Source organism: Littorina saxatilis, linkage group LG2 (assembly GCF_037325665.1).
Source record: "Littorina saxatilis isolate snail1 linkage group LG2, US_GU_Lsax_2.0, whole genome shotgun sequence".
NCBI classification, from domain to species: Eukaryota; Metazoa; Mollusca; class Gastropoda; order Littorinimorpha; family Littorinidae; genus Littorina; species Littorina saxatilis.
Genome location: NC_090246.1, coordinates 40,256,429 through 40,284,212, shown reverse-complemented (window position 1 = coordinate 40,284,212; position 27,784 = coordinate 40,256,429). Strand labels below are relative to the sequence as shown.

Below are 27,784 nucleotides of genomic sequence, written 5' to 3'. Positions count from 1 at the left end.
TCGTATATATAGATATACCATTCATATACACAAACATTCACTTTGGGACAATACCATCCAGATGCAAACAAAATGTAGGGCTTCTTGTTATTTGAACTTGGCAGGGGTTGGGTCACCTGGTTAAACACCCGAACAGACGACAGTTTTTGGATTTCCGGGTAGAACTTATTAACCCAGGTTTCGTCACCAATGACGATATTCCATGTTGATTTGGACACTGGGTTCATGTGGTACCCAACCGGCAAATCGCATTGGGGCCATTACATATTTGTGTAAGATCTTTTCAAATGCAGAGCTTTTAATGCCAAGGGCATATTGCATCTCCCTGATTATAATTACTACGGTGATCTTCTCTTAAAATCTGTTCACCAGCACCAATAGTTTCGAGGATAACGGATTAAATGAGTAGACCAGGGTGGGTATCATTTTCGAGGCTCCGTCTACCCGGTTTGAAATTGCTGTACCAGTTTTACACCTTTGTTCGACAAGCTCCTGTCGTTATTTTCAACTCCAGTCCACGCAAGGGCGGCTACTGCTGTTGGAGTGGCTTGGTGAACTGAATGCACGAGTTACTGTTCGTCGTCTTGAGAACACTGCGGCCTGTACGGTCAAACTGTTCACGTACCAGCGAAGATTTTTGTTGGGTCCATCTAAATCCATGTTCGGTCGAGGCATTGACAATAGGAAAGATATGAAAGTAAAACTGCAAGTCTAGCGCTCAATAACCACTTACTGTTACAATCATTTCTATTCCACGCTCATCATAGGCCTACAGGGTGAAATTCTGCTAACGCCGTTTTGAAAATGATGTTTGTCATCGTATATATTAAATGCAAAAAAAGTCTTATTCGGTCGAAGCACAAAATGCTGGACACCACGTCCTATTCTATGAATCATGTTGCTAATACCGGTAAACAAAACAATACATTAAGCCGTAAACCAAACGGCTGTAAGTCCGAAAACTGATTCTGGGTAGAGAATACGGGCCTTTCATGCAATGACGTAAGCGCCTTTCGGCCAATGCACTGTTTCGGAGCCGCCGTACAACATAATGCAGTCACGGTGTTACATACACTGAGTTCATTTTGTTCGGCCGAGTCAGTCACTGACACTTATCCACTCTGTCAGAGTGGGGGAAACTGACTACTGCTTCAAATAGCACTGACAGCACTGTAGATATTGAGATCTTAACACCAAAGCAACTAAACCACTATGACAGAATTTGCTTGAAAAGAAATGTTCACTAGGCCTATAACTAACGCACGTTTCGCCGCGCGTGAAACGGAACTTGTGTTCAGCCAGTGACAAAAATCATCGGCCCTGCGAATATATTCGCATGTGCCCCGCGTATGATGTGAACTGCATTTTGTTACCAAAAATAGTAATTAATTTGTTTGTTTGTTTGTTTGCTTAACGCCCAGCCGACCACGAAGGGCCATATCAGGGCGGTGCTGCTTTGAGATATAACGTGCGCCACACACAAGACAGAAGTCGCAGCACAGGCTTCATGTCTCACCCAGTCACATTATTCTGACACCGGACCAACCAGTCCCAGCACTAACCCCATAATGCCAGACGCCAGGCGGAGCAGCCACTAGATTGCCAATTTTAAAGTCTTAGGTATGACCCGGCCGGGGTTCGAACCCACGACCTCCCGATCACGGGGCAGACGCCTTACCGTCCACTAGGCCAACCGTGCCGGTAATAATAGTAATTAAGCACGGTTTGCAAACAGATTTTTTTTTCAAAACACAGAAATGTACGTTTACCAAGCGTCATCTCAGTCCTTCTTGCAGTATTTCTAGTGATGTAATGGCTAAAATAACTGTTGCAAGACTGATTGATTGCTTGTCAGCACGTTCAGTGTGTCACAACCGTATTTGAGCCGAATAAATGTTGGTTCTCAGTCCAAATTGTTTGTTTGCTTTTGCAGTGAAAACTGAGTTGTTCTTTCAGTGTTACGCATGTTTCAGTGTCACAACCACTAGTTTGTTGGACCTCAATGAAATCCTGCTTGATTACTCCTAATCATATCGGTCATTTTTCAATGTGTGCCGTCTGTGAAATAATCAGTTCCTGGTGCTATTGCACAAAGTAGAATGATTTTGTGTCACACCGAAACCACCCTGGTCATGTTCAGCGACACCCTGCCGCTTTGCGATGGATTTTCAGTCAAACAGCTTGTGTTTTTCGTGTGTGTTAAAATAGGATTATGAGGAACATAACCAAATTTGGATAAGTTTAAAGCTGTTTTATTTTTTAACTCTGATTTCCCCCATCTGTCATGACCAGCAGCAAAAAAGAACCCCGTTACAGAAACTGAGCAGCACTGAGTTTAATCCCCAACCCGAATAAAAATAAAATCCGCGACGCTGGAATAAAAAAACCCACTGAGGCCCCTAGCTACTCGACCAGCAGGAATTCCCGGAACATCCACTCCCTCGTGTGTCGTGGCCCCTACTCGACCAGCAGGAATCCCCGGAACATTCACTCCCTCGTGTGCCGTGTATCTGGCTTTTCCCCTGTAGTCGGGTAGCTGAAATCTGTAGCTTGCCAAAAAAATGGGACGCTAAACGTTGAGGGTTACAAGCATCCACCTGGTCTCAATGGAGAGTCTAGACGTGGAGTAGTGTAGTCTAGGTAGGTGGACATTCTGAATTTGGTTTGTTTGGCCGCCATGACACTTTTAAAAATGGCCGCCTGAAAATCTTATGCGGGCCATATCTCACGTGTTATATGGACTAAAGTTACAAACTAAAGGGCTACATATATGTATATTGACATGAAGAATTCAAATATGCAAGAATAAACATGATCTAAGTAGGTGGACATTCTGAATTTGGATATTATGGCCGCCATGACACTTTTCAAAAATGGCCGCCACAATCTACATTTTTCTTCATATCTCAGCTTATATTTGGGATAACTCAAAAACATGGAGTCAATTCCTATGTTTTGCATGATGACAAAGTCAATGGTGGCATAAAAAATAACCCTAACATTCACATTTCCTTACAAAAATTAAATATGTGACAAAATAGCTCTGTGCGATGTACGAATTTAGTAAGTATTATCTTTCTGAATTTGCTATCTTAGACAATGCCATATCAGCGTCCAAGAGTTTACTCCATATTGCTTTGGAGAACAACAAATTGAAATCAATGATGACAAGAAAATACAAACATTGGGTGATGATATAAACTGAAAATTGTAATACTTCTGAAACACCAATGATACTATATAGCATAATTATCATGCTAATTATGCACTTTCAGTACACAACAACTCTGACTCTTCAATACACAAGAACAATGTCAAATACCATAGTACAACATGATGCACAAACGTTTATGCATTACACTCGTTAGGTCTTCCCTTTTTAGCAATGAACATGTAATGATGGCACAATAATGGGTATGTAACATTATAAGAAACGATTTGTCGCTTCTGGATCACTGAGTATGACAGGCTACATGCCTCCATGGAAACAGAACAATAGTTTCTCAGGCACAAAGTGGTATTTCAAGGCTTAGTTGCGTAGCCCTGCCAAAGTGTGTGGGTTTCTGCAGTCTTTGCATCGGCATGCTCTTGTGCATCCCTGTCCACTGGACCAACATCTGCAGCGTCTTGTAGCACAAGATGTGCAGCCACAATCTATGAGCTCGAGAAAACGTTGTCTTGTGTCAGTTGTGGGTGCACGACTCAGCAGGATGGGCTCAATCACGTCGCCAGTCTCCTTCGTGACCAGCTTCCATCCACTGTTGACAACAGCCGGTGGGTGTGGCTTAGTTTCCAGAGCCCGCCTCCACACAAGTGCCTGGTAGTGAGATCTCTTGATGTGTAGGTTCTAAGCATCTTGTGTGGGGGGGAAGTTCTCAAGCGTTTTCTTCACGCTGTGGAAATCGTCGCATCGCAGCGGCTGTGTGGACGTGTGCTGGGTGTTCGGGTTGTAGAGTTTGCAGACAAATGATTCTGCATCCATGAGCACTTCCTCATCAGGAAAGTCTTCCATGCCAAATCTTTGGAGAAGATGGGGATTGTCAAGGAAAACATTCCATGCAGATTTCTTCCCAATGCCAGTAAACTGGCTGGTGCTGTCAGAACCTGTGATTGCATGGAATGCCAGCAATGATTCTCTTTGTTGGTCAGTGATGTTAATTTGATGCACAGGCACAAAGTGCTTCTTCCGGGGTGTTCCTGTTTGCATCCACACAAAGATACTGAGCTGTGGTTGGTGAGCGACAAGTAGAACGAGAACGTCAGTGTCACGGCTGACGATGACTACTTGTGGATATCCTTGTTCTCTTGCTTCTTTGGCATGAAGAAGCATTCTGGTATCTGCCTCTTCATGCTCAGCAGATGACAGATGTGTGACATCTCTGTCAGATGACGACCAGGCCTTTTCGGCATCACAAAAGCCACCGCTCAGCACCAGCTCTTTTCCAGGCTCATTCCTGAAATTCTTTGCCAGCTCTTCGCAAAGGAAGTTGGCCAAGCTGGCCTTGTTCTCCTCCAATAGTATGAATCTGTCCCATTTGCCTAGAGCTTGAGTGCGTGACAGTACATTCCTTCTTATCCCTTTCTTGCCGTCCGTTCTCTTGCCTCGAGTCGTCGATTTGATTGTTTGTTTGATGTACCTGTCAAAGACCAAGTCAACTCTGGTGCAGGAGTGTGAGAAGTACTTGTCAACGTGTTCTACAACATTGTCACTCCACTCTCCTAAAGTCTTTGCTCCCATCCGATTCCCCAAGGCTTGTATCATCGCCATCCCATCAACTATGGTGCAGGTTGTGCTTGGAGCTGGAGCAGCATTCTGTGGCAAATTTTGCTGAAGTATTTTGGTCAAATCAGCTTTGTTTCTTGGCAGTCGCAATCTGCAGTCAGCAGTTGCTAGCGAGAGAGGCACTCCACAAAGCTCTCGTTCCAACATCTTGTTGATGTCAACATCCCGTCCTGCTTCCATAGCTGTTATCACACGTCTGAACAAGTCCCTGTCGGCTCTGAGGGCAACAGTTTTCTCCTTTCCAGTGTTGACTTCAAGTGTGTACATGCTCTCCAAGGTGCAGAGTTTCTTGGTTTTGATTCTGTCATGGAAAAGAGTCTCTTTCAGGACAAATCTTTTCTGCACAAACTCTGAGATGACTTTCCTGTTTCCTCTGCTGTTAGCAAGTCCTGTTTCACAACATCACTGGCAACGCCACAAGTTGTGAGTGAAATCAGGTCTGGTGATGGGTGAGCAAAGGGGTTGAATGTCTGAAACAAGTTGATGAGTTTCTGTAGATCATCTGGATCCTGTTTCAACCTCTTTTTCCGGAAGTCCTTGTGTGCACAGTCGTGCTCGTCATCTTCATCAGCAGCACTAGACAGGCCAAACATGGCCTGAGTGTCCTTAGCCAGCTGAGACCTTGCGCTGTGTTTCACTTGTGTGTAAATTTGTCTGTACAGGAAGTGTGTGTGTGTGTGTGTGTGTGAATATGTGAAAGCGCATCCTTCTGTATCTGTGCATATTTCATCAGATCTCACTTACTTGGCAATTGCATCACATTGCTACAGACTGGAACCCCCATTTTAAGACCCCCCCCCAATTAAATTACATATCTTATCCCAATTCATATAAAGCATCTGTAACACACAAAAAATAAGCCGATTAATGCTCCGGTCAGATTGTCATTAAATGTTTGACTGAATCACCCTAAAAGAAATCCCATTGATTTAAATTGGCATTATATTGCTTCTATTAAAATGCGATCATGTACTGCTGGTAATTTGGCTGTTATTTTGAGCATGTACATGATTAGGCACAACAATGACTGAAAAACGCGAGAATTTCATGCAGAATGGACATATTTTTCGAAGTAATCATACAATGCACTACTTAGATCATGTTTATTCTTGCATATTTGAATTCTTCATGTCAAAATATAGCCCTTTAGTTTGTCACTTTAGTCCATATAACACGTGAGATAAGGCCCGCATAAGATTTTCAGGCGGCCCCTTTGAAAAGTGTCATGGCGGCCAAACAAACCAAATTCAGAATGTCCATCTACTTAGATCATGTTTATTCTTGCATATTTGAATTCTTCATGTCAAAATACATATATATAGCCCTTTAGTTTGTCACTGTAGTCCATATAACACGTGAGATATGGCCCGCATAAGATTTTCAGGCGGCCATTTTTAAAAGTGTCATGGCGGCCAAACAAACCAAATTCAGAATGTCCACCTACCTAGACTACACTACTCCACGTCTAGACTCTCCATTGAGACCAGGTGGATGCTTGTAACCCTCAACGTTTAGCATGTTGCACTTTTCTGAACTCAGCTACCCGACTACTGTACAATCGAGTCGAACCACGACGGAGACTCTATTTTTAGCGACACGCGGCAGCTTCATCGATTTCCTGCACGAGCGGTTGTCTTCCGGTGTAGTGACTCTTATACATGTTCCAGCCAGTCTGGCGCAGACATAGTGGATGCTTCTGTTGTACGATTACAAGATGTGACGGAACTAAAAGAACCCATCACAACGAGCACATGAACCAGAGAGTCACCTTTGTGCAGTTGTAAAACAGAGGGGACAGAGGACATTCGGACAGAATAAGAGAGCTTGATTTCTCTTGCCTTTGAAGAAACCTCTGACTCCGGTGCTTGTTGTTGCTCCGTTCTCGCTTGTTGTGATTCGTTTGATCGACTTACAGCTTGATCGCTGATCCTTGCCTGAATTCGAGCAAGATGCTCACGAAAGAGTATCGAATCTGCATGCCTTTGAGCGTGGAAGAGGTGAGGGTTAACTTGTTTATTCTCATCAGTGGACAGATGTTTACAGATGTCGCACTGTCTAGCACTGACTTGCATATTTTGCAACGACTGCACGAGCAGTTTTTGAGTCACAGACTGACAGAGGTTCGATTGTATAATTGGCAGTGTATGTCATTCTCGGGGAACTTTTTTTTTTTTTTATCAGTGTATGCAATTGTCTTCAACAGATAGCAGATTAGCACTAGCAGGAGGCACTACACGTATAGTGAGCAGATTAGGCCAAAAAAAAAAAAATTGTCTGTTTAGGGTAACCCGACCGACCCTATCGATTTGGCGCCGACCCAAAAACTTTTTTTTGATTTCAAAAAAAAAAAGAAAAAAAAAGAGGTAAAAATGCTAAAAAGAGACATTTGGCGTTTCTTTCTCTCCCTTTCTCTCTGTTTTATTTATACGTTAGTTTTGAAACATGTATTCATCAAATATAAGAAGTGAATGTTCAGCCAACATAGCATTTACACACACACAAAAAAAACAAAAACAAAAACAAACAAAAAAAATTACCTACCTACCGACCCTACTTTTTTTGGTCATGTTACCCTAAACAGACAATTTTTTTTTTTTGGCCTTAGCACTAGCAGGAGGCACTACAAGTATAGTGAGCAGATTAGCACTAGCAGGAGGCACTACAAGTTGTCGAGGCCCCCTCCTATAATGCCTTCTGCTTGAGGGCAATGAGGGCCATACAGGCACAGTAACCGCCCTCCCCCTGCCCCACCTCTTTTTTATTTTTTTTATTTTTATTTTTTTATCTTTGTTAAGGACACACACTTGCACTTCGCCAACATGTTAGTAATGGTCAATTCATTGATCGCTGAACATTATTGGAAGAAGAAGAAGAAGTATACGGTGAACAAGTGGAACCCCTCTTTTACGACCACGGTTTTAACTTTATTTAAGACTACATGTACCTCGGATCCGTGTAATGGGGCGGTCACACGATGCGATTTTCCTAAGATTTACACAGTCACACAGCCGACTGAGTCTTAAAAAAGAGCTACGACAATGAGCTCTACCACTCTATCTTATGAGATTCCCTCGTAGCTTTGGGCGATAAAACTTGTTCTATCCCCGCGAGACTCTTAAGGCAATCGTAGCGCAAAGCCAATCAGAACGCGTCGTTGCGGCCTTCACGCCGTGACTTTAGAAAGTGGCGGACAGCGTCTCTTCATCGATTCATAACTTTTTGGAAGAACAGTTTCTTACTCAGATATAAAGGAGACGTTTTAGGCGTGTATAGCGGTCAAGAACCATTAATTGCAACTGTCTAGGAACTTACTTTCTCACAAAGGCATATTTATAATGCTGAAAGGTATTTTTCAGAAAGGTAGAGCAATGTCCGAACGTAAGCCTCTGCTCTCGCACAGCGCGTTTGCTGAGTTCACTATGATACGACACTTCCGTCCCGCTTGCGTGGAGTTATCGTTCGTCAACCGTTCATCGTGTGACGGGTCAATATGCATTGGCCTACAATTTGATCTGCGATCGGATCGCGGGAATAAATTTCACGATTGAATCGCCCGTGTGACGCCAGCTTAAGACCTTATAATCCTTATTAGTTCTTCAGATTTGATCATTTGTTGTGTGCTGATAATCTGTAGATCTCTATTTTAGGACTCCCTCCTGTGTTAGACCTGATCTTCGCAGATTCAGATTTTGGAGGTCTTTAGAATTAAAGGGAGGTTTCACTGTACTGACTGCAGTGACCAATGTAATTTCTTACAGTAATTAATACTAGTACATGTACTACCAATAAATAATAAGACAGTCTCTCTCAGTGGCTGGGTGGTATTTTAATTACTGTTGTTTGATGATAAGAGGGATGGCCAAATCTCAAAAATGTTACTCGCCAGCCGGGCGAGTAACTTCAAGAAAGTCACTGGCTGGCAAAAATGTCACCCAGGCCCCGTGCATACCACAGTTGATCTGCAGTGTTTATATGGCTTGAAAACTCGATATTAAAATAAAACCAAAAGTGTTGCATTTGACCAGAATTTTCATTGACCAGCAGTTTCTACTAGCCCGGCGGATTTGTTACTCGCCCCTCAGGCCCTGGCGATCGAGCGGACGATTTGGTCATCTCTGATATGTAGGGTGATGATGATGATGGAACTTTATTTTTCAAGGATAGAGGTTTAAGGCGACGCCTTTTCTTACAACCGGTCCTTACTTCTAATACAAATGTCTAATAATTGATAAACAAGTAAAGCAACATGACAAATAAACAAATTAAACGAACGACCCAGCAAACAATCGACAAGTAAGCAAATAAACACAAACAACAAAATGACAAAGTAACAAATCAAAAGCGAAACATGCAACATGTTAATTGAGGTTACACATGTAAAGTGATCGACGGTAAAATTCACACAATACCAACGTTTACACTAATGCTTACAATGATTATATGGTGTAAATGATGAAGATGATGATGATGATGATGATGATGATGTTGATGATGATGGAAAATCGCAACATAAATTCCACATAATACATGTAATAAAGAACATATTTTTGTAAAATGTTCATAAAGCTTTGCCAATTGTTGACAGCTACTTGCACTGTATGTTAAGACTAGTAGCCATCTAGGTAGACATATAATGATTATGCAGAGCTTGTTTGAAACTCTTTAGTGAGGTTAATGATCTTATAACAGACGGAATGGAGTTCCACACCATAGAGCCAGAGAAGGCTTGACTAGTTTAGGGTAGGGTAGGAAGGGTAATTTTCACCCAACGGCAATTATACTCTGTGAGCTGCGCACAAATGCAAATAATGCTGTTGCAGTGTAGTCAATTTACCATAAACACACACAATGACACATGTGTGCAATATGCACACACATGTCCACACACAGGTGTACTCTTTCTCACATGTGTTGATACATTGTAAACATACTACATGTACACACTTGTGCACGCGCAGAAAAGGTTGAGAGACAGATCTGTACATGAGCATCAATATTGCTCGCACACACACACACACTGTGACACAGAACACATGCACACACACTGCAGTACACATTGATATGATATAATGTTGTCTTTCTTTCTTTTCATTACAGTACAGAATAGGCCAGCTGTACATGATTGCCAAACACAGCCAGGAACAGAGCGAGAAAGGAGAAGGGGTGGAGGTGGTCCAGAACGAAGCCTGCTCTGACCCTGTGCATGGAAAAGGACAGTACACAGAGAAACGTGTCCACTTGTCTAGGTGAGAGAGGTCTTTGGCAGGTAGGGAAAGCAGTGAGCAAACAGTTTCTTGTTCACACGAGTGCATAAATTAACCTAGTTATTACGTGGTGTTTGGTCGGAGTTCGATTCAACTGAGTGATTCCGGCCTCCATTTTGTTTTACACAAACTCATGATGATGTCTGACATAGTTTGCTAGTGACGTGTCTTTTTGTGCATGATGTGGTGATCTACCTGATCTAAATTTAGATCCAAAAATAGGTCAAGACCAGCCGAGTCTGAGTACGAAATTAATTCGTAAAAAAATCGCAGTTCTTGACTCTTTGGGTGCAAGTCAATGAAACTTGGTAGTTATTCTAACGGATAGCTGCCTGAGGTATGACAAAAAAACCCAGCTAGGGGCTCCGTGCACCTGGATTTGACAAGTTCAGTACCTTTAAGGCATTTCAATCTCAAAATACCGGATATAATGTACTGAAAAAGAAATCAACCGTCCGGTCATAAATTATACTAGTTTGCATTCTTGTTTGACCATTAAATTTGTTCCTGGCAAATAAAATATAATGCTAGTATTACTGAGCTTGTTTTAGGACTTGATTTGACAAGTTGTCACAACAGATTAACCTGTTTGTGCAAGACAGTTATACTAGTAGTACTCATACTGTTCTTAAAAAAAATACTGGTTTTAAAAATGGCTAGTGCAGTCATACATTCAGGATCAGGATCGGTACAAACAGGAACCTTTTTAGGTTATCGTCCCAACAGAAAAAAAACATACATACTTTTTGTACTCGCATTGCACTTGCAGTAATTACTGTCTAAATCACTAAATTAAAAAAATAAAAATAAACAAAACAAAAAAACACTGCACAGATATCAGTTATGTGTACTAATCCCAGGTGCACGTATACATGTGTGTGTCACAATATATAACAGTATCACCATCAGGAAGAAAGGAGTAAACATGAAATGGATTGTTGCTGATACCACGGCCAGAGCAGATGTCAGTGCAAATATATCGTTTAACAAGGCCTGGTGGACACTTAAAGCAGGGGGGGCATGCCATATGAGTATTGATTGATGGAAGACTGTTCAGCTGCAGTCATGTCCAAAGGACAATCATATTGCATGATAGCATGGGGTCGTGTGGGGGGGAGGAAGGGGATGTCATTAGCTGTCAGTACTATTGTCAAAGGGCTTGCACATGTTGTATGATATGGAATATATATATATAGATCTATGGTATTGCTGCTTATAGCGGTACTGTCATGTCGAAAGAACGATCCGATGGCATGGTGTCGTAGTGTGAGCTATGCTGTTTGCTGTCCGTATTATTCTCTACAGGCATGCACGTGTTCTACTATGATGATCCAAGATAGAATTGATATAAATGATAAGGATTGCTGCTTTGAATATATAGCAGTACTCTCTTGTCAATTTTAAAAGGACGATTTGATTGCATGATGGCATGGCATTGTAGTGTGAGAGATGCTGTTTGCTGTCAGTATTGACATGACAAGTTTTATCTGATGAAGATCAAAGATTGATGATAATATAGCGGCTTTGTGTATAGCGGTTATACTGTCATGTTGAAAGGACAATCAGAATGCATGATCATGGCGTGGGGTCCGTAGTGTGAAGGATGCTGTTTGCTGTCAGTATTATTGTCAAAAGGCATGCACATGTTATACCAAGACAGGGTTTAGCCTGGGAGAAAAAGGTAATGGGACATTTGTCCCACTCAACCAAATTCCGATGGGACATAGTCGAAGGCAAGAAGCTACGCGTTTTGACCAAAGATGCAAAAGGGTGCAATATGGTGCCATCTGAAAATTAGCCGCTATATTGCGTTATCTGTGTGTGTGTGTGTGTGTTTAATCCGAAGTAAAGTGTACATTTGGTGGCGCCCTTTGACGCAGTGAAGGGAATTGTGATGGGACATTGTGAGAATTAATGCGCCAATGGCGCAGGGCGCACTAGTAAATGAAACCCTGCCAAGAGCATCAAATATATATGTATGACATTGCTGCTTTGCTAGCGGTTTTGACATGTGGAAAGGACGGCAATCATGGTGTCATAGTGGGAGGGATGTCACCTGTTCTGTTCAGATAATTGGTTGACTATCTCCTTGTATGTTAAAGTTGGCAAGTTATGCTTATTCTGATTTTTTTGTTAATTGTTTAATTGGTATCTTAAATTTTTGTCAGGTCCATTTTGGGGCATTCTTATTTTGAAGGCTGTCACGCGACGGCCCCGTCAAAGAAATCTTTGAAAAAGGTGCCCGACAGTCAAGTTGACTCAGCCTTTCATGGCATAGAAAGTTTAAACGAAACGACACAGGAAGGAATGTTTTAGTTGGGGTACAAAAATGGGTGCAATAATTGTAGCTCAGTTGAATTATTAGGATCAGACAAAACATTAAGGTCATCAGCATTGCCCACGAACCCCTTTTCCAATCGTTGTGTAAAATTATTGGTTTGTCAGCCACACCTTTCGGTATCTATTAGTTCATACATAGAAGTATATTGGGCACACAAAACAAAAAATAGTCTGTTTACGGTATCCCGACCGACCCTATTTTTTCGCGCGACCCTAGACTTTTTTTTGGCATTTGGGAAGAAAAAAAAAGAAAAAAAGAGTTTGTTTTTTGGCAAAATAACTTAAAAATATGGTGTTTTTTTTAGAAAAAAAAAGAAAAAAAATCCCGACCTACCGACCCTATTTTATTTGCCTATGTTACCGTAAACAGACTTTTTTTTTTTTGGCCTTGACATTATATCAGTTTTATCTGCCACAACCTGTTTACTGAACATCATATTCATAAAGGTAAAGATAGGGACATATCAGCAACATGAATTGTAATACATGTATAGAAATCAGCTATCAGATTGCCTCATCTCTTTTTAAGGCAACAAAAATACTGAATCTAAAAAATACTTGTTTCACCGAGGTTGTGTACAGCATTTCTGAGAAAACGAAGTCTTAAAAGGGGGTGGGTATGTGTAAGTTGGGAGATCTTCAATAGATTCTCATATGTTGAGGGAGGGGGAGGGGGGTCCACAATATCAAAACAAAATGCATTATCAGATAAAACGGCACACATCTTTGGATTGATCATCAAGTTCTGCCTTATTTCCTCCCCTGATCCAACTTTAAATGGTTCGACTTCGTGCAGGCCGGTGCAGTTCTTCCTTTGCAGACTTTTTGATTTATTTGTTTGTTACTTTATTATGGCTCAGTTTGTGCTACATGTGTTTCTTTGTTTTTTTTCTTTCCAGTCGATTGCCATCCTGGTTACGGTCACTTATTCCAGATATATTCTACATCACGGAAAAAGCATGGAACTATTTTCCTTACACTCTCACAGGTAGGGGTCAAGGTCTTTATGTGTGTGTTACAATGTGTGTGTGTATGTATGTGTGTGCATGCGTGCGTGTGTCTGTGTTTGTTTGAAAAAGGAAAGTGTGTGCATGTGTGTGTGTGTGTGTGACACCCACTCACTAAGAAAGAGAGAGAGAGAGAGAGAGAGAGTGGTCACTGTATGTATGTGGTTGTGACATTGTGTATGTGTGGGAGTAAGGAAGCGTGTATGTGTGTGTGAGATGGATTGACTCACTGAGAGAGATAGAGAGAGAGTGGGTGCATGTATGTGTGTGTCACTGATCAGTGTGTGAGAGAGAGAGAGAGAGAAAGAACATCTTTGTCTGTTTACTCTTGAATTCATTCTTAGCGGTCTGTTTCTCTGACTGTGTCTTACTTTGTCCTGTAATGTTAATTGTTACATTGATGTGGTTATTATTGGGTAATGTGGTCTTGATTTTTTCTATGTGGTGGGGTAATGTGATCATGTAATAGCTGGTTGGGTGTGGTTATTACCGCCATATATGCATGTTTATGGATCTGTATGAACTGTGTTTCCAGATCTGATCATAATAATACTCATATGTATGGTTTCCATTGTGTGAGGATATGTGTGTGTCAAAAGAGAGAAATTATTCCAAGCATTTTCCCTCACTGCATTCATATTTTGTCATGTCATTTTATCTCTCTTTTTCATGTGGATCTGGATGCAGAATATACTGTAAGTATGTAAGTCTGATACATTTAAAGTTGTACATGTATACAATGATTACCTGGGAATGTTAAGTGGAGTACAGTGTCACAGTTTAGAATTAGACCTCCACCCATTCCCATGTGTGGGTCATGTGAGTGCATGACATGACATGCTTGTGCGTGTCACAGTACACTGTGTGTGTGAAAATCAGAGGGTGAGAGAGAGTGCTCTTTATTACTCAGTTGTAATGTATTCTTTCTCTGTAACAGTGATCAATGTGAAGCTAAATGTTTTAAGAGAATCTGACATTTATACATCTGTACCCATATATTTCTTTTGCAGTGTTCCTTTATTCCAAAGTTCAGCATCCACATAGAAACAAGATATGAGAATAACAATGGCTCTTCAGAAAATGTAAGTAACTATATTTATATATACATGGATGCAACTCTGCCGGCAGCCGGTTTTTGGTTTCATCGGCTGCCGATGTTTTTGTTCCAGGAGAGGTTTTTTTTGGCATTTTAAATACTAAAAAAGCTTGGACCCCAACTTTTGCCGGTTTTTGGAATTTTCCAGGTTGCACCCATGTATATATAATTATATACATCAAAATAAAATGTTCAACACCAAGCCAGAATGTCTCTTCTTTTGTTTCCAAATTTTCGGCCCACAGGCCTTCTTCAAAAGGTACACGTACCAAGCGTCTATATAAGTAACAACACAGCAATAGAACATCCGATCGTAGTCGTCACATAAAGACTTAACATTACATTCTTCAAGAAAAATATGATAAGTCTCTACCAGCATGCCTTTTTGAATGTATCATAAATCAAGGGTATATGGTTACAATTAAACACATTTATCAATAGAACATATATATACAGTATATTAAAGGTAATATGTACCCTTATAGCGGATTACACTCCTTTTAAGACCTCCAAATTCTGTTAAAATCATGTTTTAGAAAGGAGGTACAATAGTAGCTTCTTCTTTCTTCTTCTGTTTCATTCAAACTCTCATGTACACTTGTGTTTTTTGTACGAGTGGGTTTTTAAGTTTTAGGCAGCGAACACACCGTTTTCGGTAGCTAAAATTACTTGCTGAATTACGAAATAACTTGAACATTAACTTGCTGTTTCTCATACTACTTGTACTTTACATGCTTTTGATAGATTTTTTACTCTAAACTGCAAACCTGAAAGAAATTGCTGTTGTACGTTTTCTGCACAATAGAATCTGTGTCAGTGTCAGTGTCTCTTAAACAATCAAAATGGGATACAAGATTTATTTCAATGGAATTGTTATTGCAAAATTGTTTACGAAAGGTCAAGCTTGACTTTTACTCTTTTCATGATATGTGTAACAACCACATGCAAATTTGCTGACATGTTCTTAGTTGTTAGACATTATCTAAGATTTGACTGTACTGGTTAACAATATACACTTGTATGGTTTCAGTATATCTGTACTTCTCTTTCAGTGCTTGCAGTTATCCGAAGAGGAGCTAAAACAGAGAGAAGTGGAGCATGTTGATATTGCCTTTGATGAGCTGCCCCCCAAACACTACAAAGAAGAAGAGGTGAGTGTAGCAGAATTACACTGGAACACTTAAGCACTCCCCTTCTAAGAGTGCCAAAAATAAGAGAAAACCCAAACCTTAAAGGTAGTGGTAGGCTTAAAATGAACAAGTCGCGTAAGGCGAAATTACTACATTAATTTAGTCAAGCTGTGGATTTTACTCACAGAATGGGGGCGGGGATGTAGCTCAGTCGGTAGCGCGCTGGATTTGTATCCAGTTGGCCGCTGTCAGCGTGAGTTCGTCCCCACGTTCGGCGAGAGATTTATTTCTCAGAGTCAACTTTGTGTGCAGACTCTCCTCGGTGTCCGAACACCCCCCGTGTGTACACGCAAGCACAAGACCAAGTGCGCACGAAAAAGATCCTGTAATGATCCATGTCAGAGTTCGGTGGGTTATAGAAACTGACACGAAAATACCCAGCATGCTTCCTCCGAAAGCGGCGTATGGCTGCCTTAATGGCGGGGTAAAAACGGTCATACACGAAAAAGCCGTGGGAGTTTCAGCCCATGAACGAACAAACAAACAAACAACTCACAGAATGAAACTGAACGCACTGCATTTTTTCACAATGACCGTAGTCCGCCGCTCGTGCAAAACGCAGTGAAATTAACGAGCCTCTGTTTAGCGCGGTAGTGGTTGCGCTGTGCTGCATAGCACACTTTTCTGTACCTCTCTTCGTTTTAACTTTCTGAGCGTGTTTTTAATTCAAACATATCATATCTATATGTTTTTGGAATCAGGAACCGACAAGGAATAAGATGAAATTGTTTTTAAATCTATTTCGGAAATTTAATTTTAATCATAATTTTTATATTTTTAATTTTCAGAGCTTGTGTTTAATCCGAATATAACATATGTATATGTTTTTGGAATCAGAAAATGATGAAGAATAAGATGAACATAATTTTGGATCATTTTATAAAAAAATAATTTTAATTACAATTTTCAGATTTTTAATGACCAAAGTCATCCTTTAATTTTTAAGCCACCAAGCTGAAATGCAATACCAAAGTCCGGCCTTCGTCGAAGATTGCTTGGCCAAAATTTCAATCAGTTTTATTAAAAAAATGAGGGTGTGACAGTGCCGCCTGAACTTTCACTAAAAGCCGGATATGACGTCATCAAAGACATTTATCTAAAAAATGAAAAAAATGCTGGGGATATCATACCCAGGAACTCTCATGCAAAATTTCATGAAGATCGGTACAGTAGTTTACTCTGAATCGCTCCACACACACACACACACACACACACACACACACATACACCACGACCCTCGTCTCAATTCCCCCTCTATGTTAAAACATTTAGTCAAAACTTGACTAAATGTAAAAAGCAAGTTCTGAACAGGCAAGTAGTTACAAACCGAGGAGCTAAGACTCTGTGCTTGCAAATTCAAGTGCATTCACGGAGGGTCTAATGACAAACGACATCGACTATACAACCCAAGACTCTCTTTTTGACCCTGTCTTCCATCGGATTTATAATAAAACTTATAGGAACTTATACCAAATCCTTATAGAAACTTGTACGCAAGTGTGACGTCATATTCAGGTAAATACAGGTAATGCTTTGTATACAAATATTTACTGAACGCAAACAGGTTAATGACAAAATGTATGATATTCACGAAATGTTGTGGTTAGTTGTTTGATTGTGTTTACCACATCTAATGTTCTAATACTTCTATGCACACAGGATCTGACCAGATTTAAGTCTGTGAAAACACAGCGAGGTCCTTTGCAACCAGGCTGGAGGGTAAGTATTCACAGTTTGTTTGTTTATTTGTTTCTTTATTTTCAAAAGTTTGACGTAATACATGTTGTATTCAAGGGATATATATTTATGGTGGAATTGCTTTGAACAAGAAAAAAAAACCACCAAACAAACAAAATTTTAAAAGAAAGTATGGCTGGACTGGTGGAGAAAAGAAACATTTGTTTTGTTCTTTTTGTTAGCTAGGCCTAGCCCCTACAGTTTTTAGCACATTATTGGTATACCAATTTTGTGCTAATCCTATGCTAAAAATGTACTAAATGTACCAAACGTATACTACAAATGTGCCACGAACAACCATTGGTACATTTGTGGTATACCACAAAATGTGCTACAGGTTTCAATCCTATGCTAGAAATGTGCCAATCATGGACTTTGTCATTTTATTCTATACCAGAAATGTGCTAACGAACAACTGTGAGCTCTTTGCATGTGCTAGAAATGTGCTAATCATGGACTTAGTTATTTTCTTACGCGCTAGAAATGTGCCAATCACAGACTTAGCTATTTTATTATGTGCTACAAATGTGCCAATCATGGACTTAGCTATTTTCTTGTGTGCTACAAATATGCCAATGAAATACTTTGTCATTTTTGTGTGCTAGTAAAGACTTAGTTTTTTTCACAGTATGCTACAAATATGCCAATCTTGGACTTAGCAGAATTTTGCATTTTATAAACTAAAGAAACTGTCACAGTAAAAATTAAGTACAAAAAAAAATAGGATACAGGGTAAAAACACAGGGATTCATGGTTAAAATGTATATAAACACATAATTTCACACAAAATCAGCTTTATAAAAGATTAGCATAATGTATTAAATTGTATACTCATTGATACAAAATCCACACATCTAGATAGCTTTTGTGAAAAATAAACAAAATTATAAGAAATTACAAAAAAAGAGTATAATTGTACTTGTAAGTTCCTTCAAGATTTTAAATGGAGAAGGTCACTATGAGAAAGCATTTTGGACTTAAACTTTTAAGGAAGTCAACGTGGAATAAGAAGAGAAAACAATAGGCAGTCAGCTTTCTCTTGTCTGCATGGTATGCACAAGCTTGGTATTTGATCATGTATTGTGTCGCTTCGCGTGAGTGGCTACTTCTAAAAATATCGCCCAATCAAATGAAAGGAGACAAAATACACCGCCATTTTGAATCTACCCCACGAAACTGCCATGTGATTCAAACACTGAAACAGTGCTGTTTTCAGAGTGGATATTTTCCCAGGAATGCATCATGAACGAAGCTTTTGAACTGGATATCTAAGTGTGGGATCAAAGTCTACAATATTGTTGCTATGTTGAAATCCACAACTACTTCCATGCGAAGAGCAAGCCGGTCCTTTGACAACTTGGAGAACCATGGCTGACAGTGACAGTGACACGTCTACTTGCTAAGTCAGAAACGAAACATCCACTCTGCCTCCACCCGAATCGCAATGAGTGACTGACTCTGTCTCACTTTCTTCACTCTATAGTTGGTAAGTTGTGTAGATTGTTTTGATACAGTGGTATTTTAACTTTTAGTGTAGCTATTGTGCTGACCCAGTGAGTTGAGTGATTGAAAAGTGAAGTTCAAATCATAGACACACTCACAGTGACAGTGACTCTGTCAGATGACTGGTACTTAATTGGTAGTATGGCACGAAGACAAACAAATACACATTCTTTTCAAACTTTCACTTACTCAAGTTACTGTTACAGACTCATCTTCACATTTTGCAGTACTACTATTATTACCAGTGCCACTAGAAGTAGTAGTAGAACAGAACTTAGCTTTGAGTTTGAATTGAGCACATTAGTTATGACTGAGTCATCGGCCATGGACATTCATTATACTTTATAGCTCACTTGCATCCACGAAGAGTGCTTGCGTTCGTCATGTGTAATATTGCCAACCAATTATTTCCTTCCATACATTTAGTATTTGAAAATTAGCAAGTTTATCTAATTGTTTCTCTTCAATTTCAAAATTAAATTAAAAAATATCAAATGTTGAATTGTAAATTAAGTTACTAGTAATAGTATTACTGTATTAGACAACAGTAATAATAACTACTATGCTGTTTTTTTCAAGTATTCCCTGGATACAGGTGCACAGTGAAGAGTAGCTTTTCTTGTCAACTTTCAAGTCTGCAAGACCCAGGAGGAATGGAAGAATCCAACAAACACTTGAAACAGAAATCCAAATGTTTTTTCTCGACCGTTAATAAATTATTTAAAGTGCATAAGTAAGTCATCTTTAATATGAATATTATTTGTGTTTGCAGTTGATGGCCTGCAGTCCCATGTGAGCTGCCTTTTTCTGCATCAATGACATGGATCAAGACCCGGGCATTCTGACTCTCTTTTTAACCTTCACCGGATCAAGCGTTGGACTACACAGTCCGGATGACACGACCCACACTTCACAGTCCGGATGACATGACCCACACTTTCCAAAGGATTCAACGTAAAAAGTTATGGGTTGTACACGATCCACGCCATCCGGATAGGAATAAACATTTTTCCGCCTCTTTGCAGAGTATGGGTCGTACACGACCCACGTCATCCGAATAAGGATAAACAACGTAACATTCATTACGTAATTCCATATGGGTCGTCCACCACCCACATCATCCGGACTGTGTAGTTCTACACGTTATCGTTTATTTGTTTGTTCGCAAAGATAATCTTTCAAAAAATGGGCAATGGAAAGGTCGTATGGTGATTAGAGATTGCATGAAGTCTCAATTAAAAACTCAAAAAGTTTCAGAGATGAAGTCGATTGTGTGAGGCTCTGGGTCGTCCTCAACCCACAAAGTACGTTGAAGGTTAACTACAGAAGCTTTGAAATCTTGATCGTCACAAAACGGGGGCAGCGAAGTTCAAGTTTTCTCCGTAAAGTGTCACTTACCCAACTGACCTCAAATTCCAAAACAATAACACGTGGAACTGAAATTTATTTTCAATGAGAATCTAGGTAGGTGTAATGTGTAAATGACATTCATTTTCCATGAGGATCTAGGTCTGTGCAGGTCAGTGTGTGTTACTACTTACTGACATTCCATATTCATTCAATAAAAGCGGTTTATTCTTTCTACATCTATTTTGGGTTTTCTGTTTTTGCATATAATGTATGTGTGTGAATCAATTGAAGTGATTTGAACAAGACCATAATTTTGTGAATTGGATTTTAGGTCAGTGTGCCGATAAGTGTACTATTAATATGCCAATAATGTGCTAATATGTGCATTTTTCACCCGGTTTATTGCTCGAATAGCTGCTGCTGGTGTGCGCTAAAAATGTACCACAAAACAGCAAACCTACAAGTACAATTGGATTTATAAATTATAGCACAATATTACTATTAATAAAAAATACAATAAGTATAAGCTACAATTCAGTTTTTAATGTGCCAAATGTGCTAGAAATGTACCAGGCATAGCACATTTGTGGCACGTGCTAGTAATGTACCAGGCGTAGCACATTTGTTGCACATGCTAGAAATTTGCTAATCCAGTAGCAGGTTTGCAGTTTTGTAGTACATTTCTAGCTCATGTACCACAAATGTGCCAAATTGGAACTTTCGTGGCACATTTGTAGCGCATGCTAGAAATGTACCAGGCGTAGCACATTTGTGGCACGTGCTAGGAATGTGCTAATCCAGAAGCCGGTTTGCAGTTTTGTAGTACATTTCTAGCTTATGTACCACAAATGTGCCAAATTGGAACCTTTGTGGCACATTTGTAGCGCATGCTAGAAATGTACCAGGCGTAGCACATTTGTGGTATACTGCATTTGTCTATTTTTTTTTCTAAGTCCATGGTTCCAATTTGGCACATTTCTAGCACGTACCACAGTGTACTAATTATGCGCTACATGTAGCACATTTGTGGTATACTAGATTTCGGTAAGGGAGGGCATGTATTTTGTACTGAGAAAAAAACCTGCATGATTTGAGTCGCAAACTGAAAGTTAAGGGTACAGCTGTTATGACACTGAAGTGTCCTGTTATCTCAGATCATAGTATTAATGCATGTGTGTGTGTAATGTGTGTTAGAACATCAATGATTTGCATCTCATGTGGTGTATGTGTTTGTTTGTTTGGTTCTGTGCATGTTTGCACATGTTAATGAGCATGTACTCGCATTCTCTCTGATTTAAGGAGGTTTCAAATGGATACAACATATATTGACAAGTAATTGATAATGATGTGGGTTTCAGGAGACTTCTCAACCTATCATGTGTTCCTACAAGCTGGCACGAGTCAAGTTTGAAGTCTTTGGTCTGCAGGGCAGGGTCGAGTCCTTCACACACAGGGTAAAGGCTTTCACCTACTTCTGTAAATGTTTGCTTTGGTCATTAAGAGTATGGTAGGTAACTATTAGATAACGTTTAGTTTTTGAAGGACAGGTTGACTGGCTCAATAGCCTAGTGGATAGGATGTCGGCCTACCTAGTGGCAGGTTGAGGGTTCGAATCCCTGCCACACCTGGTGGGTTATGGGTTGAGATTTTTCTCCTCTTTCCATGTCAGCTTCTGTGCAGGCCTGCTATATAGTGCCTTATCCCCCTTTAGTTGTACATGTACTGACACAAGCACAACTCGGGGGTTCGTATGCACAGAAAAGATCCTGTGATCCATGTCAGAGCTCGGTGGGTTATAGAAATTCGAAAATACCAAGCATGCATCTTACGCAAACAGAGTATGGCTGCCTAAATGGTGGGAAAAATATGGTCATACGTGTAAAAACCCATCCGTGCTATAACGCGACTGTAAATAGGAGTTTGAGCCCATGAATGTGGAGGAGGAGGATCGAGGGACAGTGACAGCAGTCAGCTCATACTTTCCTCAGTCACTGGTACTACATACAGTACATGATACTGGGGATGTGAGGCCCCTCAATGAGAGAACACCCGCAATTTTTCTCTCTTTATATACAATACCAAAATATACCTGTCCTCACAGTCACAGTCACCTGCAATATATAAGGGCACTTAATTTGGCCTGGTCCCTAGGGTGTCCTTTCATCACAGGTGCCGTCTGTACATAATTCTCGAGGTTAAATTTATGTGATCAACTGTTATATTCCTTCGAAGCTCATACAAATCTGATGCACACTTTTACAGGAGGTGATAATCAATGATTATACATGTACTTTTGTTTTGATTTAACAGGTGCTCTTGAAGTCATTTTAAAACATGGACAATTTTTGTGGCTGTATTTCTTCATTATTTATCTGCCATTTCTTGTTGTTTTTTCACCAGAGGCTGAGAGCACAGCCTGCATGTTAGCTGAACAACTGTTTGAAGAAATATTACAGGTTGTCAACATTTTTCATACATAATTTTGTTCTGCATGTTTCAGTCAGTGCGAGATATTTTGTTACTGGGACATAGACAAGCCTTTGCCTGGATTGACGACTGGTATGGTAAGTAACACTTTGAGGAGACATTTTGAATGTGTTATGTGTATAAAGTTGTGGTTGATTTGTGCTAATTAAATTTGCTGATTAAAGTGCTGTTCACATGGCAGACTTTCTACCAACTTTCAAACAATTTTAGTTGGCGCCAAGTCAAATCAAAATTGCTGCCTTTGTTAACAAGGCAAACAGTGCAAACGCTCAAACTAATTTTATGCAGCGACCAGTTCAGCTATCAGAGCTACCTCCTAATGCGGGAAAGCATAATCGCAGGGATGCGGGATAGCTTAATATAAATATATAACTCAGTTGATTGAGCTAAGCACTTTGAGTGCGCATGCCTGTAGAACGTGGGTGTCTGAATTAGTCTGTGCAAAATCTTCGCCAAGTACGGGACGAGTCAAGCAGCGCTCAACTGAGTTTTCGAGTCGCTGCTAAATCTGGCCTAAATCGTCAGGGACTTGGCCTTGACAACTCGAGAGGGATTTCTAGTTCATGCTCTTAAATTAGCAGCAGGAGTGCCATATTCTCGGTGAGAGCGCTTGGTGATGTTTTTAATGTTTGGAATAATAATAATAGTACAGTGGTACCTCTGTTTTAAGACCTAAAATCTGAGAAACTTGGGTGTTTAAAGAGAGGGATTCTAAAATTGAAGGTTCATATAGTGACAATATGAAGAGAAAATCTGAGAAACTTGGGTGTTTAAAGAGAGGGATTCTAAAATTGAAGGTTCATATACTGACAATATGAAGAGAAAATCTGAGAAACTTGGGTGTTTAAAGAGAGGGATTCTAAAATTGAAGGTTCATATACTGACAATATGAAGAGAAAATCTGAGAAAATGAGGTCTTATAGTAGAGTTTGTTTGTTTGATTTTTGGGTTTTAATGTCCCTTCAGCAGATTATAGTAGAGGGATCAGTTTGAAAATAAAGTGTCTCAAAAGAAAGGTTCCACTGCAGTACGTAGTACATGTATTAATAATGGTAATGTTGCAGTACAAGCGCCCTTTTACCATGATTAACAACTATTGTGTTTTCAGCGTAGCAATAGGGCCCGATATTTAGACGAGACAAGTATAATGCCGACAAGTCGAAGACGAGTCGCATTATACTTGTTCGAGTCTAAATATCGGACCCTATTGCTACGATGAAAACACAATAGCGTTTATATAGCTAATTTCTGACATTAAATTCCGTGTTAAAATCATGTTTTTGTCAGCAACAAGTACCAGAATGGTCCATGTCGTTGATTGCAGACGACGGTTCCCTTTCCGCATGATTAGCCACGGAAATAACCGAATATTGAAAAACCGACGGACATGTATTACGGAGAAAACTCGAGATAACCGGATGTTTAGCATTACGTCAATATGCTAGGAATCATATGACGTCATGACGTATCATGCTTGCCTACGTAGATTGTATGTTCGAAAGTCTGACTTCTGTTGGGAATTCGCGTGGTGAAGACTGCGGTAAATCTGTAGATGATAAGAGAACAAGGATTGTCTCAGAAGAAACGACTAAATGTTTTAGACCGGTAACTTCATTTCAACATTGCACTATACAATGGACGTTCTATGTGACAGGAGAGTTTGCTGATTTTGTGTTAAACATTGGAGAGATCGTCTGCTAGAATCAGAGATAGGTCGCTTCAGATTGCAGCTTCTGGAAATTTGCAAGGTTTGTTGCCTGTTAAAGAACTGGATTTTACACGTAATGTATGTCATATTGTACAGTAAGCAACAATTAACAAAAACACACACAAAGCAAATGGCATCATCTGTCGACTAGTCACAGAAACAAACCTGGCGAGGTTGTGTGTACTTTATACACATGGAAGAAACCGGAACCATGCATCTTTGTTATTGCCGAAATGCTTTTGGATATTGGCAAAAATGGCCAACTTCCGTAGCGTTATGCTTTATTGATCGGAAAAGGGATGTGTGAGACCATCCAATCACAGCCCCCGAATTCCCCCACGTGTCCATCAGAATAGCTATATAGCCGGATATGAGGTCATCAAAGACATTTATCAAAAACAAAAAAAAACATGATTAGGGATACCATTTTCAGGAACTCTCATGTAAAGTTTCATGAAGATCAGTCCAGTAGTTTTCTATGAATCGCTCTTACACATACACACACACACACATACACCACGACCCTTGTTTCGATTCCCCATCTATGTTAAAACATTTAGTCAAAACCAGTGGATCTTAGAATGGAGTTTCCACTGTAGTCTCGAAAAACAAAGTATAATGTCTGTGCTTCTCTCTGTCCAGGAATGACACTGGACGATACCCGTGACTATGAAGACAGGATGAACAAGGAAACCAACGAGAAAGTGTTAGCGGGCAAGGGTAGGAACTCCAGACATTCCAGCACTGCTTCAAGGCATTCCAGTACTGCTTCGGCTGCTTCAGAGTGAAAAATAAGCATAAATCTATTTGGTAAACTTGTGGAGGCTGTGCAGTGAAAGGCCAGTATACACACATAAATGTGAGTCGCCACTATGTTTGTTGTCCTTGTGTGATGTGGCCAGTTCAAATTCCACCTCACACTGGTGTGTCATACTAATGTTTTCTAGAAATTATTCCTTCCTGAAGTTTCCAAAGACCTACACATTTGTTCAGATATTTTGATTGACAGAGCTACACATCTGTACAGATACTGTATTCTTATTTACAGAGCTACAAATCTGTACAGATACTGTATCCTTATTTACAGAGCTACAAATCTGTACAGATACTGTATCCTTATTTACAGAGCTACAAATCTGTACAGATACTGTATTCTTATTTACAGAGCTACACATCTGTACAGATACTGTATCCTTATTTACATTTTTATCTGCAGAGATACAATGATAATGCAGATCCTTGGGTTTTTTGTATGAGTGTGTTTGTGTTTCCTGATTAATGCCAGATGAAGTCTTTGTGATAAATAATGTGTTGATTTCATAATCTTGGAGAAACCACAGGGGTCTTTTCCAACTGAGATCTCTTGTTTGTGTATCCATTTTTCATACTCAAAAAATGGTTGTCTAAGTAATAGTTCAGGGATGTCAAAATTATCACATATTAAATTTAGATTTACATTAATGTATCTGAATCCTTATCTGTAACAGGAGGCATGTAGCTCATCTGGTAGAGCACTGGACTTGTGTTCCTGAGGTCAGGGGTTGGAATCCAGGCAGGGTCCCCTAATTTGAGTACTAGCACTTTGGCCCGCTTTCATAATTGTTTTTTGGTGGGTTTTTGTTTTTTTCAAAGCTGTACTTCAGCCTGCTGTAAGCAGAGACTGTTGTTTTGATCCCCTAAGTGGAGCTGGTGGGGTCTATGTCGACCAAAAGAGTGGGATTTCCTGTAGGGGGATTCCCTGCATAGGAATCTCACAGGTGGGAGTTCCTGTAAGCGTTTCGTCGATCTCGCTGAAAGTCACGTGATGCTTAGCGACATCAGTAGAATTTGATGTTTTTCCATCCTTTTTGGTATTTCTTAACAAGTTCGAGTATGGTTTGCAATTTTAATTTAACCCTTAGGCTGGTTGTCGCTACTTTACGTATACTGTCACCTGGTTGTCACAACATATGTCGCGCTACTGGCTCAGTCTGATTTGTCGGTTCCGATTATCTGGCCCATTGAGGCAAAACCCTATATATGACTGTTTTTCTTTATTTTTCTCTCTGTTAATTCACCAGTGGCTATGTAACATGTGTTAAAGAATTGCACCAGTGTAAGGGTTAAGAAAAGTTTAAATCGATAACTAAATGACAGAAAACGCAGCTAAAATAAATTACTCGTAATAAGGACATACTGCACACGAATTCAAGAATTCTAACAGATTTACCTGTGGAACCGCCATTGTGGAAGGGGAAGTAACGCTAAGGTAACTCAAATCAGTTTACGGCAGTCACGCGCTTGGCACGAGATCGAGCGGTATTCTACTTCCGTACAGGAACTCCCACTTGTGTGATTCCCTGTATACAGGAACGGTCCGCCTACAGGGAATCCCACTCTTTTGGTCGACATGGACTCCATCAGCCTCAGTGGAGTTCGATAGCTGGTGTACTTGTTTTTGTTTTTGAGTTGTGATGCACACACTGCCTACTTGCAAACTGGTTTAGTCAAACCTGCCCTTACTGCCACTGAAAACCTTTAATCAGATTTCTTTGCTAGTAGATTGATTTGGTTCCATGAGAAGATGCTCTCGTCTCTTGTCTTTGGAGTTACGAGGGAGTCTTAGATTGGAGGTATACATCATACATTTAAAGACTGGTTTATGAACAGAAAAAAGGATGAGATGGACGTATGATGACTTCAGAGTTTCAAGCTGATAAGTGTGATAAGAACTTGAATCACTCTTCTGTATAGTCTGTGAATTCCAAAATTTCATTGGCAGAGCTTCTGTGATATGCCTGAAAATATTTCCCTAGGTTTTTTCTTTTTTGCAATGAATGCTTTTTCCAGGCACACACATCTGTAAATGTTTGGTAGAACAACGATTAAATAACTGTATTAAATTACTTTTCCATATGAACAACTATATTGTATTTTGGTGTGTATGTGCATGTGGCTTTATGATTATAGTTGTAAATGGGTTGTGTGTTTTTAGTCTGAATAAGGATGAACTGGAGTGTTAACAATTGTGGTTGCTATCATAGGTCACTTACACTTGAGTCAAGCTTATTATCTGCATTTCATTGTCAGGATTGCTATTGTTTCCTTGCGCGATCCTGTTCTTCTGCGTTCATGGGGTGAAATTCCTTCTATTTTGTGTTTTTTAGTGGGGTTTTACACGTATGACCGGTTTTTTTTCTCTGGCTTTCTGGCAGCCATACTCCGTTTTTGGGGGCAGCATGCATGGTGCATTCCTGTTACTTAACCCACCGAACTCTGACATCGATTACAGGATTTTTTCCCTGTGTAGTAGTTCTTTTGCTCGTGTGGGGAGGGGTGG

The 27,784-nt window shown here is 40.0% G+C and overlaps 1 protein-coding gene and 1 long non-coding RNA gene across 2 annotated transcripts; both read left to right on the top strand.

Moving 5' to 3' along the window:
* Positions 1-6,355: 6,355 nt before the first annotated feature.
* On the top strand, positions 6,356-27,251 carry LOC138958991 (cytoplasmic phosphatidylinositol transfer protein 1-like). The gene is made up of 10 exons (XM_070330338.1): positions 6,356-6,780; positions 9,881-10,029; positions 13,287-13,375; positions 14,082-14,089; positions 14,405-14,476; positions 15,543-15,641; positions 17,340-17,399; positions 21,629-21,724; positions 22,771-22,834; positions 25,108-27,251. The coding sequence occupies exons 1-10, from the start codon at positions 6,733-6,735 to the stop codon at positions 25,251-25,253; spliced, it is 831 nt and encodes a 276-aa protein (XP_070186439.1). The 5' UTR covers positions 6,356-6,732; the 3' UTR covers positions 25,254-27,251.
* On the top strand, positions 17,613-20,506 carry LOC138958990 (uncharacterized). Its single transcript, XR_011453565.1, has 2 exons — positions 17,613-18,903; positions 19,693-20,506. It is a non-coding gene; the product is annotated as an uncharacterized lncRNA (long non-coding RNA).
* Positions 27,252-27,784: the final 533 nt, after the last annotated feature.